This window comes from Urocitellus parryii, chromosome 14 (assembly GCF_045843805.1).
Source record: "Urocitellus parryii isolate mUroPar1 chromosome 14, mUroPar1.hap1, whole genome shotgun sequence".
Lineage (NCBI taxonomy): Eukaryota > Metazoa > Chordata > Mammalia > Rodentia > Sciuridae > Urocitellus > Urocitellus parryii.
Genome location: NC_135544.1, coordinates 57,543,544 through 57,560,670, shown reverse-complemented (window position 1 = coordinate 57,560,670; position 17,127 = coordinate 57,543,544). Strand labels below are relative to the sequence as shown.

The window sequence follows — 17,127 nt, the reverse complement described above, 5'->3', positions numbered from 1 at the left end:
TTTACCAATTACTTTTGTCAGGTTACTTTTTACTACATTGGTGTAAGAATTTACCCCTTACCAATACTGTTGATTTTCACTTCCCTTATTTTGGAGTTATTGAAACCAGTCAGGAATGCCGTCCCTGTCGTCATCTTGGGCAGTGTTCTGTATCTTGAGGCTGTGCCAGCTGCTTTCACTTTCTTTTCACTTGGCTCTTCCTCTTTCTGTTTAATGTGCATTTCTTGCAGGTGGTATATAGTGGGTTCTTGTTTTCAACCTATACTTAGCAGGCTTATTGCAGGGAGCAGCCAGAGATTGCTGCAGAATACAGAGTTCAGAGGTCCTGCTCTGAGTCTCTGACCTGGGATCTTCCCCTCATTATAGCAGCCAAGGCTGTCCTGAACTGCATCCTGTTATTCAGGGTGCTACAACCAGGTTTTCTGAACAAGTTTAGTTATCCTGCAGTGCTCTTTAGTCTACCCTGAAGATATAAACTCACCTGCCATTTCTTCCTCTCTTTAAGTTCTGAATCCTTCAGTTGGGCTAGGATTTTCCTTTACTTGCTAATGAGTCCAGTTCTATGTGTACGTGTGTGATCATTATTCATTCTATCTAGTATTGTTACTGTTTGATCTAATCTGCCTGCTCGAAGCATCTAGATTTATAATTTTATATGTGGGAGCGTCAGGTCTGATGGGGGCTATTTATTATATGTGCATTCTGTTATTTACCTTTGTACACATTGAAAAAGAATTGATTGCAGTTACCATCTATCTCATTAGTAAGCCCTCCACTGAGCACTTGCCTAGCAATGTGAGGCACTGGGTTAGATTAGTATTTTAGAGCATAGTTTGAATGACAGTGATTTCAATGACAGGAATTTTTCCATGTATGTTTGGGTTCTCAGGTTTACAGATTACAGTTAAAGGAAAACAACAACAAAAAACCTGACTACCACGAAAGGCATATTAGGAGTGTAATTCTTACACATTTCTAAGATTTTCTTCCCTTCTTTCCCAAAGCCTCATGTTGAGACAAATAGAAAATACAGACTGTCCCCAAAGCACTTATGGTCCTGGAAATTTGTTCCTCTGTACTTGTGAGTTGTTCAGGGAAAACTCTCATTTTGTCTTGTTATTATAGTGAGCTAAAATTATTGGAGACAGCATAATGCACAAAATGTAGTAGTAGGTGCTTAATAAATGCTCACCAATTGGAAGGTGCTTATTGATTGACAAGTGAGCACTGTAATTAGCTACCAGACTAAATAATATTGAATAAAATATGCTAGCCAACTTATTTTAGGTGATATGTTTATTAACTTGGAATCACTTTTGTGAATGATTTTACAGTTGTACATCTGGAAGATATAAACGGTTAGGAATTATTACTGTGGTTTACTGCAGGAGAGTACAGGGTAAAACCCTGCTAACATAAGAATCATTATGTCTCCATTTTTTTCAGGGGCCTCCAATACCAATGTAAGAAACAAGCAATAGTCTCTGTGCTTAATGACAAGATGTGGGTAAAACATTTTTCAAAGATGTATAGTCCTGTGACTCAAAATATACACACACACTTACACATAAATAATATTTTATGATATGATTAAAATCTGTAATGGGCTGCCTGGGAGTAGTGGAGACTAGCATTTAACCTTTAGAAAAGAAAGTTCATGATCAATGCTGGCTCTGGCCCACAGCAAGAATAGATGTCTTTGGCTCAGCTGTATACTGCCTATCTTCAGGACTTAGTTGTGACTTCCTGCAGAATTGTAGGCTCAAAGAAGAGGAATATTACTTGTGTATAGTTCCACTGGAGAGAATCTGGAAACAGGTAGTGTGAAACAATGAAGTCAGTGTTCACTTCTCCTGGCTGTAGAGGAAAGAGGCAAACAGCATCTCCCTGTCCCTCCTACCAGTTTGCTTGGCTCATCTTATGACACCATCATATAGCTTTGGAGGTTCCACAACTCTGGTTTCTGCAGAAAACTCCAAATTCCTACCTTTATAGGTTACCTCACGAGGCCAAAAGGTATAGGCTCTAGGATCAGGAGACAAGGAGGCCCATCTCCTCCTCCTGGCCAGCTCCTCAATCCTGACACAGGATATGGAAGGCAGAAGCTACTTAAACTGTTTTCCATCCAACACCTGACTGACCATTAAGAGGGATGCCTTTGAGTCAGAAGATCTCAGCTGAGCCACACCAGATTCCTGACCCACAGAAATGGTAAGCAAAGAAATGCTTTTTTTAAATTTCTTTTTTTATTTTATTTTTTTTTTTTAGGTGTAGATGAACACAGTACCTTTATTTTTATGTGGTGCTGAGGATTGAACCCAATGCCTCACACATGCTAGGCAAGTGCTCTACCACTGAGCTACAGCCCCAGCCCCAAGAGATGCTTGTTTTAAGCCACTAAGTTTTGGCGTAATTTTTAATGCAAAAATAAACAGCCACTATACCACTTTGTGGAAAGACATGTTAAAAGAAAAATTTTAGACAAAAAATTTAGTAGTTTATTCCAGCAAAGATTCATGAATCCAGTCGTGCTTACAAGCAAGAGAGATTCCAGGTGCTCCCCTGTAGCATCATGGACAGTGAGCTTTTATGAGTCCGAAAGACAAGAAAACATTTGAATAGTTCAGAGTGGAAAGGCCCTAATCCAGGTGAGCTGGTGGTGTCATTCTCCTGTTCCACTTGTGAAGGAATGTGAAGTGCTCTCTCACCCGTTACTACTTTGTAAAAATAGACATAAATAACAAAATTAGGTCACTCCACTCTTTAATATGAATTAACACTTAATCACTATTACACTGGCTTTTTTTTGGGAGGGTGGTGGTGGTGGTAGGTGCTGGGGATTGAACTCAGGGGCCTCGCACATGCTAGGCCAGTGCTCTATGACTGAGCTAAGGCCTTGCCCCAAGTTTTTCCTAGATGTCAGACTCTTGACCAGGTGGGTACCAATCAGTAGTCAGGGTTGCATTTCCAATACTCATAGGCAGCTTCTCCTTTCTTTTGGGGTCTTTTATTAACCAACCTAGTTTGATTCCCAAACATTTGACTTCAGATGTTCCTTCTCAGGGACTGGGAAGGCCAGCTCTAGATTTTCTGTCTGCTCTGAAGAATGCTCTACCTCTGTCTTCTGCCACTAAGTAGGGTGGTGATGACTTGATGAGAACCTCCATGATTTATAAATTACTTCAGCCCGTCAAGCATTTGCTGACTTATTGGTACTTAAGATCTGTTGGTCTCAGTACTTAACTATGCCTCAAAGGATCAATGCCTTGGGCTCTCTAGTCAAACCTTTTAACAAAAGTTAGACTTTGGCAAATCCTAGGGCACTTCTGGACATTTATATAAAACAACTGTTTTGGTTTCTTTTGAGCTTTATGATACTTTTGCATTTTTAAAGATGTTTTAAAAATTCAACTCTGATCTTCTCAAAAGTTTCATTATAAAGGATGCCTGCATGTGATACATATTTACAGTTTCCTTCCTGGAAACAAATTCTTTTTTTGGTGGTACTAGGGATTGAACCCAGAGGTGCTCTACCTCTGAGGTATATCTCCAGCCACATCTTTTATATTATGACAGGGTCTTACTGAATTGCTGAGGCTGGCCTTGACCTTGCCATCTTGCCTTAGCCTCCTGAATTACTGGGATTACAGATGTGTGCCATCATGTCTGGCCAAAACTAAATTTTCATAGCATGGCCCTTCAGTCTCTTAAGGCTGACTCTGTCCCATGCTGGTAGAATCCCATAGTTTCTTTTGAAACATCCTAGGCACCTCAAAGGAATGATCTATACATAGGAAAACAGAAACCTGCATAAGCATTCTTGTGCCTGAGCTTGGCCAAGTTGGAAATGGAAAAAATAAGGTGGTTCTTTTCTTCCTTGTGTTGGTCAGCTTTGTATTGCTGTGACCAGAATACCTGATAAGAACAACTTACAGAAGGAAAAATTTGTTTTGCTTCAAGGTGTTAGAGGTTCCTGCCATTAATACAGGAACTTTTGGGGGCACTTCATATCCAAACCATAATCTAATACGCCTCTGAAGAACAACTCATTCCCAGTGATAAAATCACTCCAGAGAACTGAAGATCAACTCTCCACAAATCCTGAGCCACTAGTTCTCTAGAGGTTTTTTTTTTTTTTTTTTTTTTTTTTTTTTTTTTTTTTTAATAGTTCCTGCGTTATTTTCCTGTTGTGAAACTCAGCTGTTAGAACTGGAGGGATGACTGACTGGCTTTCAGTCAGACTCTGAGAGCAGTGACTGGGCTCACCACAGGCTTGTGCTCCCCTGGCCCACAAGGGACATAGATAGCTGGAGTGTGGGTTCCAGTCTACACTGGGATTAGATGTGATCTGGTAAAAACTGGCTTTAAACTATTGATACCTAGCATTATTTCAAATGCAGTAGAGGTTACTTTTCTCTAAGACCTCATTCTTTCTATGTGGCTCACTACGTGGACCTCACTGTGTGGCTGTGGGCATCTGAGTAGACCCTGAGGATCCGCAGGAAAGGCAGTTCTGTCACTTGGTGAACATCATGCTTAATATAAAGAAGTCTACAGTGTCACCAGGTAGTATGATCTTACAATACACCCATCGGTGTTATGCAATATATGACTACTTGCTAGGGCCTCCCTGGAAAGTCAAGGCTGGTATCATGGCTCTGTCGGTGTTTTTCATGCATACAGGCCTAGGTAAATTATATTAAAAGGTATTTAAGCTTAAGAAATGTTTTTTTGTAAACAATGCTGGGTTGTATGATCAAATGTACACAAACTAAAATTTGCGATGGCATTTTCTTAGTTTACGCTGCCCCCCACCCCCACTAAATCATTGTTTAAATTGTAGGTTCAACAGAATGCAGATACTTCTATAAAAATACATTTTATTTACAAAGATGGGCCATTCTGTGTAAGGATAGACGGCTTATTTTGGGGGATCATCTTATTACTTGCAGCACTAAAGGCAGGTAAATAAAATCAAACACTAGTTCCCCTGCCCCGAGCCAGTGAATCATGAAAAACAAACATGGGCCATATGAGACAACAAGCCAGTCACCCTTTACTTCCCTATCCACTGTGAGCCTCTTGGAAAGGGCTTCTGTCACCCCTCAGCTACTCAAAAACCAGAGTTGAAAATGATTCTAAAGTTCAAAGGGGATGTTCTTGCCTGGACTAGAAGATCCTGGTCACAGCTTCAGCTCATTTCCCTCCAGCGCCATCTCTTCATTCCTGAAGCCAGAGGATTCCAGACACACTGAAAGGCCTTTCCTGCCCTTCCTCAGATGGCCAGTGCTGGGAGCCATGATGAAGGACTGTAGGATCCCAGGAGTGAAAATGGCTCTTATGTCCCATTCAGAACTTCTGTAAGAATTTGAGGACAAGATCCCGTAGTCGAACCCTCAGCATCTCGTCATTGTCACAAATGATATGAGTTGAATCTTCTTCAATTTGAATGAGTGTCTCAGCTTCCTGGAGCAGAACAATATGGCCCTTGGCTGTGTCTTCCACCTTAATATCACTGAAGCCATGCTGTACAGGGAGAAAGAAAAGGAGAGGAGGGTGGAACTCTGAAAAGTAAGGGCTGACTGAAAAGGAAGATGATATTTTGAAACTGCAGGATCTAAAAATGACACTTCCTAGGCCTGACTAAACTCTAGGAAGAGGCATTTTGATATTCCTCAGTACAACTCTTTTGATTAACAGGGCTGACCACAGCAACAGAATCCTACCATAGTTTCATATACTTTATAAGAGGCCCTGACATGCAAAATCTCATGAAAACATGACAATTTCCACAACCCATTTTGTCATCCCAGTTAAACCCATTCAGGTTTTTGTAAGTGACTTGAGCACATCCAGGGCCCCGTGTTCAGGAGTCTGGGATGCCAGGTGATTCTGGGCCTCTGCACCTGCGTGCCCCCCCCGCCCGCCAAAGAGGCCACATGGTAAGTTTCAGCTGTTGTGAGCTCCCAGAAAATGCTCTTCATCACAGCATGTACCAGTGACCTTGGGATTTGGCAAATCCCTTTCAAGGGGGAAGGAGATAGGCAGCAGGACAATCATCTTTCCAGCTGTCTCTAATGCTAAGTATGGAGTTTTCTTACAAATCAGGTATAAATTAGAAAAAGAAGTGAAGAGCACTACTAGGGGGAGACTATTTTGTGCACTGAGCTCTGGCATGGGTTTGGACAGGTACTGAGATTTCTCTTGCAATTACGAGGTAAGGCAGACAGGCCCAAGGGAACACTCAGCAGGGACCCACAGTTGGTCTGTGGATAAGCCAGGCAGGGAAAGCAAGTCATTCCCAAGTGTTTCAAAAAGAAGTAAAACTTCAGGCCCATGACCAGGGACCAGGAGCCCTGTAATGTAATGTGGAAGGTGGAGCCAATATGATCACTTAAGCACATGTAAGAGGGTTGAGGAGAGCTGGTTCAGAACATTGAAAGCTGAAACCTACTCAAGAGGAAGCCTTTATTTTTTAAGGCTAGAGAAGTTAGCAATTGAGATACTTAGTTTGAACCAAAGATGATTATTAATAGTTTAGCAGGGGACTTGTCTTTCTAGGAGTCACCAGAGTTAACCACAGTTCTCATAAGAGGCGTGCAACAGCACCATCTTGAAGCAATCCCTCCCCTTCCTCGTAAGCACTCTAGCAATCACTGTTGGCATTAGAATTTATAAAGTCCTGAGGCTGAAGCTAAAATTAGAGAACTTTCAGGTTATAAGAAATCTCTTTTTTGGGAGAAGCAGCCATGGGGGCCCAGTGGGTAGAGATGTCTGCTGAGACAGAAAGACAGGACAAGTGTGCTCCCAGATGACTGACCCTATCTGCTGGACCCGTTTTCCAATTCCCAGGGACCTAGCATCATTGATCCCCTCCCATGACACACCAAATCCTCTCAATTGAATAGAGACCTAGATCTACTTAGACAGCCAGTGGCCTTTCTGTGGAAAAGTGTGGCTCCAGCACGGATAGACCCTCGTGTATCCTAGCCTTCCCTAGCCTGCCTCACCTGTTTTTGAAGATGGGCTGTTTCTCAGTCTTCCTGTTTTATAGCAAGTGGGTATGGAGAGGCATTTTGCTAGCTACCTAGCAGTAGTGGATGGAAGGACAGGATTGGTGGTGAGAAACAGTTCAGGGCTACCTGGAGAAGGAAGGCATTCTCTTGGCTCAACTCTGTAAACCTTTTGCTGATTCTGTCCTGACTGACCTTGGACCAGAGAGACATTAGAGGACAACAGCTTTTGGACAGTGGGATCTCAGTGAAAATGGCAACACAAGTTCCTTGGAGCTAGGGAATGACCATGAGCAACAGACAGCAGGCCCACACTCAGTCTGGTGTTTGCTCACCTTCTCCAGGGTCTGCACGAATTGCTCCACAGGGATGGAGCCGCTCAGCAGAGGCTTCAGCACTTGGCAGTCCGGAATGTCCTCACTCACCCGCTGCTTTCTCTTTTTTCCACTGGTGGGCTGGGTGGGTCTGGGAGGTGGCTAGGGCAAGGAAAAAAGCACAGAGCTCACTGAGCACTTCCTCTTAAGACATCTGTTTTGTTGTGTCCTGCAGAAGCCTCTCCTCTGATGTAGAGGTAGTGGGGGCTCTCTGACTTGCAGTTACCAGTGGTGTGAAAACGCACCCAAGTCCAGGCTATCAGCTGGGCTCCATTTGAGCCACTGCAAAACCATCTACATGGATCAACATCTTAGGTGCTTTTTAACAAAATTCTCTTTAAATTTCCCATCAATTCAATTTAATAGTGGTTAAGGACACTGGCTGGAGGGTCTGATGTAGCTTTGTCGTCTTCTAGCCGAAGAAACTTTTGTTCAAGAATCTAACAGTCAGATAAACTGCCTATAAAATGAGAATTTTAAGGGGATTTTGGGGGTATGAATAAGGAGAATGTATGTTAAGGACACAGCTCAGTGGCCAACATTTTAAGTGGCAAGGAGCCCACGATATAGGGGCACAAAAGTAAGAGTTCGAAGTCTGAAAGGAATTCTAAAGAGACAAGTGCCACCAACCTGTGCCAGGCCTCGGGCCTTCACAGTCTGAGGGGTGTGCTTGCATTCTGCTACTTCTCAGGTCTCCCTTCCGCACCCACTTGGCCATGCAGAGGGGAGGTGCTCAACCAACACTCCTCCAGGGAATGCACAGAAGTTTGGGAGTGATGCTGATGCTTCCAGAGCTGTGCCTGCCACTTAGGACAATGTGTGGCCTCAAAGTAGAAAGGAACCCTTTGGGGCTGGGGTTGTGGCTCAGCGGTAGAGCTCTCGCCTCACATGTGCCAGACCCTGGGTTCCATCCTCAGCATCACATAAAAATAATAAAAAAATACAACTAAAAGTAAATATTAAAAAAAGAAGTGCCATCTTTGCTTCAAATATGCACTAAGTAGCTTGGTCTCCAGTTTCTGCTACTTTGGGAAATGTTTCCTAGGGAGCTGGCTCAGCTGCCAAGACCATCCTGAGGAGAGGGTCTCTGCAGGGACCCCACCCAGCTCCCCACCTGCCCGAGGTACCTGAAGCACATGCTTGTTATCTTTAGTGTGCAGCACAGCTGAGACAGTTGCCAAGGAGATGCCGGGTTTGATCTCCATGGGCACCAGGGAATCCGCGAGCTGAAAGGAAATGTGGGGTTTTAGGTGGGCTCCCTGATCAGAAGGGAAGGTGTCCAAGGTCTGAAGTGAGGAGGCCACTGGGTTTTGGCCCCACCTTCCTGGTAGATGATGACCCCAAAGGCTCAGCCTGGTGGAAAGGGTACCAAATCACGCAAGAGGCTGAATCTCTAGTGAAGATCATTACTATTTTCTCCTTTGAATTGCAGTCTAAAATGACCAAATAACTTTTGAGGAAGAAAAAGAATTACAAATTTAAAGTATTTACAATATAGGGAAACAAAAAATGTAATAAATGCCCACTAGTAAATGAATAATTAAATATATGATACATTTATGACAGATCACTATGTAGTCCTTAAAACTGAAGCTTTTGGAATAACCTTAACCACATACTTAGGGTCAGGTGAAAAAGCCCCCGAGGCACAATGCCACCACACGCTCAGTTCTCACATGAATATCAAGCAGATATCCAACAGCGTTATTTCTAGTGTTGGGACTTGTTTTTTTGTCCTTATTCTTAATAACATTAACATATCATGGGTTTGCATTATTTTTAAATGAACTGATAAACATTTTAAGTGTCTTTGTTTGAATTTGTAATATAGTAAATATCAATAGCTCTAACCCTCACAAACAAAAGCTCCCACGGATCCTAAGTTTTAAGAAGTCTTGAGACCAGAAAGTTTGAGGCCTAACGGCCAAGAGTATTGAAATCTAAATGTAGGCCTTCAACCCCAGCCACTGTCAAATGTCAGACAAAAATAATCCCAAGTGCCCAGGCCAGTGTCTTTTATTTTAAGATGAGAAAAATAAAATGCTAAAATATATTAAATCACTATAAAATTAGAAGTGGGAATAATGAGCCCAACTTCTATGTTAACAACAAAACCAAAATTTCCTTTTTAGAGTGGGAAACCTGCTTTCAATTCTCCCCTAGTGGTGAAAAAAAAAGTTTATCATGAGAGCCAAATTACTGAAACAAAACCAATCCAATGAAGATGCTATTAACCTAATGGATTGGGCAACTAGGAGTCTAAACCAATCAGCCATTACCTTAAAGTTCCAGTTGAAGTATTCAGAAGGACAACTGTGGAGGCTGCACTGAAGGACTGATGTGTTACCCGGAGAGCTGTGGTGGGGGTATGGGGGCACCCACGACGACAATGAACTAGTCACTGTGGCACCTCTCTCATGAATGAGCTACACTTACAAACTGCTTAGCCAAGACAAGTCTGAGTTGTTGAATTCACAAGCTCCAACTAAAACAAATTTTTCCTTTAAAAAGAATTATTAGACTACAGACATTCAAAAGACCTTCCAAATAGTCAGCTTGAGAAGCTGTGTGTGTGTGTGTGTGTATATATATATATGTATATGTATCTGTGTGTCTTTCCAGAACTTTATAGCTTAACATGTCTTTGATTTCCCCTTTAAAAAATTTTTATAACCAAATATAAGAAGATGAATTTCATTGCTTTGAAATTAAAATTCAGTTTGTGCCATATTTCACCAAGCTTGATCACTAGATGTTATTACAAATAACTTTTGTTGAAAAATTATTTTCAGCAGTTAAATCCCTTTTCCAAAGACAAAGATTTACCATGTGTGACAGCACATGGGTCTGGCCTACATGTCAGAAGGCCCCTTGCCGGCCAGGTGCATTGTCCTCACCTGCCTTCCCCACGCCTGGACTCACTGTAGCTGCCTAAACACACACTGCTGGCCGCTCTGCCCTGGGAGGATGCCCTCCCAAGGAGCTGCAGCAGGCAACAGTGGCTATTAAACATGATGACTGTCTACTTATATCTTCATAAAAAACGTATGGCTTGCATTTAAAAACTAGTTCTGTGTTGCTGAATCAATTTTATCTAAATTAATTATTAAAACTGGCTTGGTTCTCTTTAATCTATTGTTCTTAATTAAGAAAACCACCCTGGTTAATTCTGGAAAGAAATCCATGTACCAGGACTGAATCTACACCAGCTTTGTCAGGCCATGGAAAAAGACAACATTCAGGACCTTGATCTCATCCAAAATCTGGATACAGTATCTGAACCTCAAAACCCCAAAAGACTTTTGGGTACACTGATTTTTAACAATGAGTTTGCCTATTCCCCTGTAATATCTGTTAAAACCCATTCAAGTTGTCTTAAGAGGCAAAAGGAAGACAGAAGCAGCCTCCAACCATGCTCCTGGATGTCACTTTGGGAGGGGTCATTCACCTTTGCTGCTGCCTTCCTCTCAGTCGAGTCACTTAAGCACAACACATTCAGATTGTTCCATGTGTACAATATGCTTTTTGCTGTTAAAGCAGAAGCCAAGATTTCACAGAACTACATATCCAGACTCTGATAGAGAAGGACAATCATTTTTATACTAAAATGGATACAAGTGATAAGTTTAAACCTCTGCTTTTCTGGTCATTCTTATCGCCTCCATCTCTGAGAGCAGTGAAACTTGTCCCTGACTCAATGCAGTTCAGAAAGGATGGGGAAAACTACAGCTATAAGGCAGTTAAGGACAGGGCAGGTACCAGTGTTCCCACTCTCCAGGGCCGACCCTGACGAGGCCTGCGGGAGCGCACTGCCCGGCACTAACAGGAGACCCTGATGATCCCACCTTTCTTCCCAGTTGCTTAGGAGGCTTTTTTTCTTTTCTTTGGTTCATTCATATTTGACACAAACTCAAAAGAAAGCCACCTCTGGGACAATTATTTCAGAGACTCAAGTGGGAAACCTGAATTTAACCATGAGAAAAAGAATGGCTCACCTCTGGCATGATTTCTATCTTTTCATATCGACGTTTGAAGGGCAGGGCGAGGACGTCAGCCCGACGATAGGACATGGCTGGGGGCTGGCAGTCGATCATGAGGTCCATCCTGTGTGACTGGGCTGGGGGTGGCTGGGTGTACTGCTCAGGGCAGACCACATGCAGGGGCTGAGGACCAGTAGAACAGGGTCAAGGGAGAAAACAGGAAAGCAGAGGCAGCTATGAACAGAGCATCCCACTCAGGAGCCCATTCCTTGCCCAGCTTCCTGGATGCTCAGGCCTGCTGCTTTCAGGCCATATGGAACTCTCATCTTCTCAAACCCAACTAACTGATGGGAGGAAGAGAGAGGAGAGGGTTTTGGGGAAAGCAGAATCAACATTCCAGAGAAAAGCTCTGAGTTGCTGGTTGTGCCTATGAGTGAAGGACTGATGCCTCAGTTTGCATTATTTTTTTCACTATATTTAAGTAACTTTCATGGTGACATCCATGTGTCTACTACCAACTGGTCGCTAAGCTCCTTGAGGTCGTGCTCCTCCTGTAACACTTCCCACACGTCAGCTACTAACAAGCTCTTTTCATGCTGGTTTGGTTCTGGGTTTGCAGTTTCTTATGCTCCCTGCAGGTCAAAAGGTATCATGTGCTCAGCTGTGTAGACGATGAATCAGAGATGAAACATTAAAAAAAAAAGTCTTATTTTAAATCTTGAGAGAAAAACAAACCAATGTTTAGTCTGGACAAATATCACAACTGTAAACAAATGGTCACTGTGTTATCTCTGCTTCCTCTTAAGGGTGTGGAATAAGGATTTCCAAAAGGCTAAACTGGTTTGGACTTAATACAACATTTTTTCTTTTGAGCAAATACTCCCTCAAACTGTCCTTTGCTCTTCCTCCTAATTGGAAGGTAACTTGATCTCACAGCCCTGACTCCACAGTCACAGCCTGAGGACTTCTTCCAGGTTTGTTTCTTCTAAAATAGAGACCAGCTGGCCTCTGGTTTCCAATATTGGCATATGACTGAGGAGTATAAAGAGCACACAGTGGGCTTAGGGACTGGGATTTAAAGTTATTTAATGTAAAGGAAAAAACCAAGTTCTTAACCATTCTTTCCAGCATGTTGATGAGCACACAGTGGGTGTCAAATCATTCCACGAGCCAAAGTGGGCTCTCTCATCATGCCTAGAAAAAACCCATATTCTTTCCATTTAGGGCCAGCAACTGGTGAGCACCAGATTCCACTCCCCCTGTTTGCCTGAGGTTTTTCACTTTAGCTGTTTCTTGTCACCCTGCCCTAGCATTTTATGTAAAGGTAGAAGCAGGAGGACTGCAAGTTCAAACCCATCCTGATGATACAGATTCTATAAAGAGGAGGAAAGAGTGCTTCTGATCTAACCCTGGAAAAGGAAACAGCTAATCCCACTTCCCTAACCGAGCAGCTAAGGCCAGAGGTAGCCCCATGACACCTCATTTACGTTCCTGGAGATGCTGAAGTAAGAGGAAATCAGAAGCCTTCCTCTCACCTGTCATCAGTGGTCTCCCCTGAAATTCTAATCAAGCACCCCACTCCCAACTGCCAAAAGACTTATTGTCATAGTGCAGTGACTTTGCCTCTCTGCTCCCCCTTCACCCCAACTTCCCCTTCTCTAGGACAGAAAATAAAAAATGAAAACAACAAAACCCATACCAAACAAAACCAATTCTGTGAACGGTAACAGGTATTAACAAGGGTCCAATACACATTTCAAACAAACTGTTTTTAGTGAATATATTTCTATTTTTTAATTTCATTTTTTATTTTAAACTTAGTGAACATATTTCTAGAATGACTTTTGGCAGTGGGGCAGCAACAATTTGCTTGTGTTTTTTTTCTCTTTCTGTGGCACTGGGGATCCAACCCAGGGTCTCCTCATACATACTAGGTGAGTACTTTACTGCTCATCTGCAGCCCAGCCTTTTACATTTATTTTGAGACAGGGTCTTCCTAAGACCCTGACTAGCTGGGATTACACGTATGTGCCACTATGCCTAGCATAACAATTTGCTTTTAAGCAGATACTTTATCAAAAGTAATTTGGTAGCCAGGGGTGGTAGTGCATGTCTGTAATCTCAGGAGGCCGAAGCAGGAGGATTGCAAGTTCAAACCCAGACTAAGCAACTTAGTGAGTCACTAAGCAACTAATGAGACCCTGTCTCTAAATCAAATAGAAAATAGGGCTGGGGATGTGGCTCAGTGGTCAAGTGCCCCTGAATTCAATCCCTGGCAACCCCTTCCCTCACCAAAAAAAATTAATTTGGTGGTTCATGCTTTTTTTTTCCCTTCTACTTTTGAGTTCTTTAGCATAGCAACTTCTTTTAGGATGTGAAGATCATTACTAGTAAGTCTAAAGGTTAACCAGCAAATATCCTAGCCCTCTGCAGACAGGTGAGGACTAAGGCCGCCAGGGGCTCCCATGCAGGCAGGTATCCCCACCCCTCAATGTGGATGTGCAAGCTACACAGAGGTGACACAACCATGTGAAGATGCTGGCACAATTTTCTTTGTTACCTGCACTTCTTTAAGCAGCTTCGACACTTGGATGAAATTTAGTCGTGTATCAATGGGGCAGTATATGCATTTCATGGCCAGGGGCTGGTAGGGAGCCAGTGCTTCCAGGTATGAGAAGTCTGGTTCTAAGGACAGTACAAAAAGAAAATTAATAATTGTATTGGTGCATTGTGACTACACACAATAGGGAATTCACTGTGATGTACTGGTACCTGCTTGGAGCGTGTATTGGCCTACATCATTCCCCTACCTCCTGATACACCCACTCCCCTGATACTTTTTCTTTAATGGTCTCATTTCTATTTCATGAGGTCCATTGTCTTTCCTTTTTTTCTCTCTAGCTTCTGCATATGATAGAAAGCATATGACCCTTGACTTTCCGAGGCTGGCTTATCTCAGCATGGAGTTTTCCACATCTACCCATTTTCCTACGAATGACATAATTTTGTTATTTATGCTCTCCACCGTGTATACACACATTTTCTTTATTCATTTAACTGTTGATGGACACCTAAGCTGGTTCTATAACTTGGCTATTGTAAACTGCTGCTATAAACATGGGTATGCATGTATTACCACAATATGATAACTTTAATTCCTCAGAATAATTACCAAGGAGTGGTATAGCTGTTCATATTGAGCAACCTCTGTTGCTGATTTCCATACTAGTCATACTAGCTAACAATTCCACCATGAGTGTGGTAAGTGTACCCTCAAAAAGGAGATTTTAATGTGTAGACAACAAGAGGAACAGGCAAGCAAGGTGGAGATGGGTGTGGTCAGGGCCAAGCAGAGGGCCAGTGTGAAAGAGTGAGCAAGGAAGTATAGAGTGGATTATGGGAGGAAAATGAATTCCAGATAAGCAAAGGGAAAGGCTGGGGAGAAACTCTGTGGGGTGGACTTAGAATGGGAGACATGGGACTGGGCTCAAAGTTTTCAACACAGTGAGGTTGATGAGATAAGGGGATAAACAAAAAAACAACAAAAAAATGGGAGATAAAAGAAAGTTCTTCATAACACCAACTAGTAGAAATGATTAAAAAAAATAATTTGGCAGTCATGGCAGTAATAACTTATTTAGACCAGAATCATTGATAAATGCTAAAGTACTCATAAAATTTGAAGCAGAAAGGATATATTGGAAATTCTCTAAGTTTCCTTTGTAAGATTTTGATTAAACACAAAGAGAAAAACAGTAACCTCACAGTAAAGAGGCCTGGTGGAGACCACATAATCACATCACATCAGGTGCTCAATGTTAATACCCAGGCCCAAGATAAATCACCATCATGGCCACCTACAGACAGAAGGCACCTAAATGCCATTGAACAGACCCTGAGCTCAGTCTCTCTTCTGCTGAGACTGCCACACTTCTGCCAGGAAGCCTAGCTCTTGAGACTGTGAGCAACTCTTGTCACATCACAGTTTTTTTTTTGGAGACCACTGCAGTCTGCTTGGCAAGGACTGTTCACTCCACTCTAGTGAGCTGCCTAGCTTGAGCCAACAGAACAGGCTCACTGCTCATGTGCTAAGTGATAGTTTGATTCTCAGTGAGATCATTGCTTCTCACAGAGCATGGGCTTGTGCTCTCCTGGCACACTAACTTCTCCAATCTTCAGGACAACTGACCGAACTTCCAAACATTAGATTACCACCTCCAGTGGGTCAGATTTCTCAAAGAATTCTCAGAACCCACCAAATGAGGCAAGCACAGGCCACTCAAGGCAAAGATTCCAAGTGAAAAGGTAGCCTCTCACACTTAGCAAACTTCAGAAAAGACCCAATTGCTCCGGAAGCCCAACAAACAAGTTTAATGCTCTTTACAAAGAGCAGTCATGATCTTTGCTTTTGCATTTGGTTGGCTGAAGTAAAAAGTTCATACAAGGGTTAATGTGCCTGAAAATATCAACTACTGTCATGTCATTCACAACTTATCAAAAGGAGCAGAAGAAACACATTTAGTCCTACCACACATTCATTCCCTGGACAACCTTCTCAGCAAAAATCTGGCAGTGGCCAAGTTCCAGGTATTGCAAATCTATGTCTTATGGTTGAATTCCCCTGCCTTTGGCCCAAGGTGCTCTGAGAAAGGAGAAAAGCAGCCCTTGAAGGCTGGGAGCTTTCCAGGTGCTTTCTGCTTAGCCAGGGTGTTAGCAGGGGCTGGCCTGGCACCCATGACTGAACCACAGTGTCCTGCTGGATACAAATAAATTCAAACAACAACATCATCAGACAAGGCCACTAAGCAAGACCCCTCCAAAATCAGGGCCGCATACAAAGAACAAGACTCTCCCAACCACTTCTTGAGCAAACATCAACCTATCCTGGCTCTATTCCTCTTGCCTTGGAGAAGAAAATCACTAAGGTGCCCAGCTGCAGATTTGGGTCCTGACAGCACTTAATGCAGAAAAAGCTCAACATCAATGAATAACTTCAAATTACCTAGCTCTAGCCCAGATCCTACAAGTTCTTTTTAACCACATGCGTGCCTGTGGTGTGTGTTCTACCTCTCTGCAGTTCTACCTCTCTGCAACAAGGCAAGAACTTTGCTTGACTATAGCCATGTTCTTGGTAGCCTCTGGTTGGGGCCACTGATTGTCCATGCCTCTAATGCTTCTGGGGTAATTAGACTCTCTACCCCCAAACACAAGTTTTAAAGTAATCAGAATTCACAAGAAGAGGAAGATGATGGCTACTTTGTCAAGAACTGCTGCATGTAGGTGCTGTGCAGAGGACCTGCCTATATCACTTCCTAATTACCCACAGAGGAGGCTACTAGCAATCCCATTTCCTGAGAGGAAAGCTAGGCTTCAGAGGTGGCTCAGCTGAGGTTACATCAAGTGGAATAAGATTTTAGACCAAAGTTTTTTACTTTGTAAAATTTTACTTTGTAAGATTTCCAAAACCCAAGGATGTTTGAAGATCTTAAATGACATACAGTGACTTCAGCCAATCCCCTACTCAACCTTACTAAAGAAGTTGTCTTCCCTAAAGTGTGTGTCTCCAGAACAAGTGAAAGCCAGAGTAATGTACAGTTGAAGGACAAAGATCTGTCCTAGTAAACAGTTCCTAAAAGGTAAAGACTGGTTACTAGAATTGCTGCAGTTCTTACTAAGTGCTACCAAAAAGCAGTTCAGCCGAATTCTATCTCAGGGAAAAATCTTAGAAGAGCAGATATACAAACTGTGTTCAAGAGCTGG

At 42.6% G+C, this 17,127-nt stretch overlaps 1 protein-coding gene across 3 annotated transcripts in view; it reads right to left on the bottom strand.

Annotated features, from left to right (window-relative positions):
- Nucleotides 1–2,331: 2,331 nt before the first annotated feature.
- Nucleotides 2,332–17,127, bottom strand: part of Ints9 (integrator complex subunit 9) — a 91,911-nt gene continuing 77,115 nt past the window's right edge. For 2 of the 3 annotated variants that reach the window (XM_026398872.2, XM_026398873.2), the window contains exons 13-17: nt 13,928–14,052; nt 11,383–11,550; nt 8,515–8,613; nt 7,349–7,489; nt 4,167–5,526 (exon numbers count right to left, since the gene is read on the bottom strand). In XM_026398872.2, coding sequence (XP_026254657.2) covers nt 5,350–5,526; nt 7,349–7,489; nt 8,515–8,613; nt 11,383–11,550; nt 13,928–14,052 — 710 coding nt within the window. In that variant the 3' untranslated portion in view covers nt 4,167–5,349. Of the gene's footprint in view, nt 2,715–4,166; nt 5,527–7,348; nt 7,490–8,514; nt 8,614–11,382; nt 11,551–13,927; nt 14,053–17,127 lie in introns of those variants that run through there. The other variant, XR_013342394.1, reaches the window with a different exon arrangement.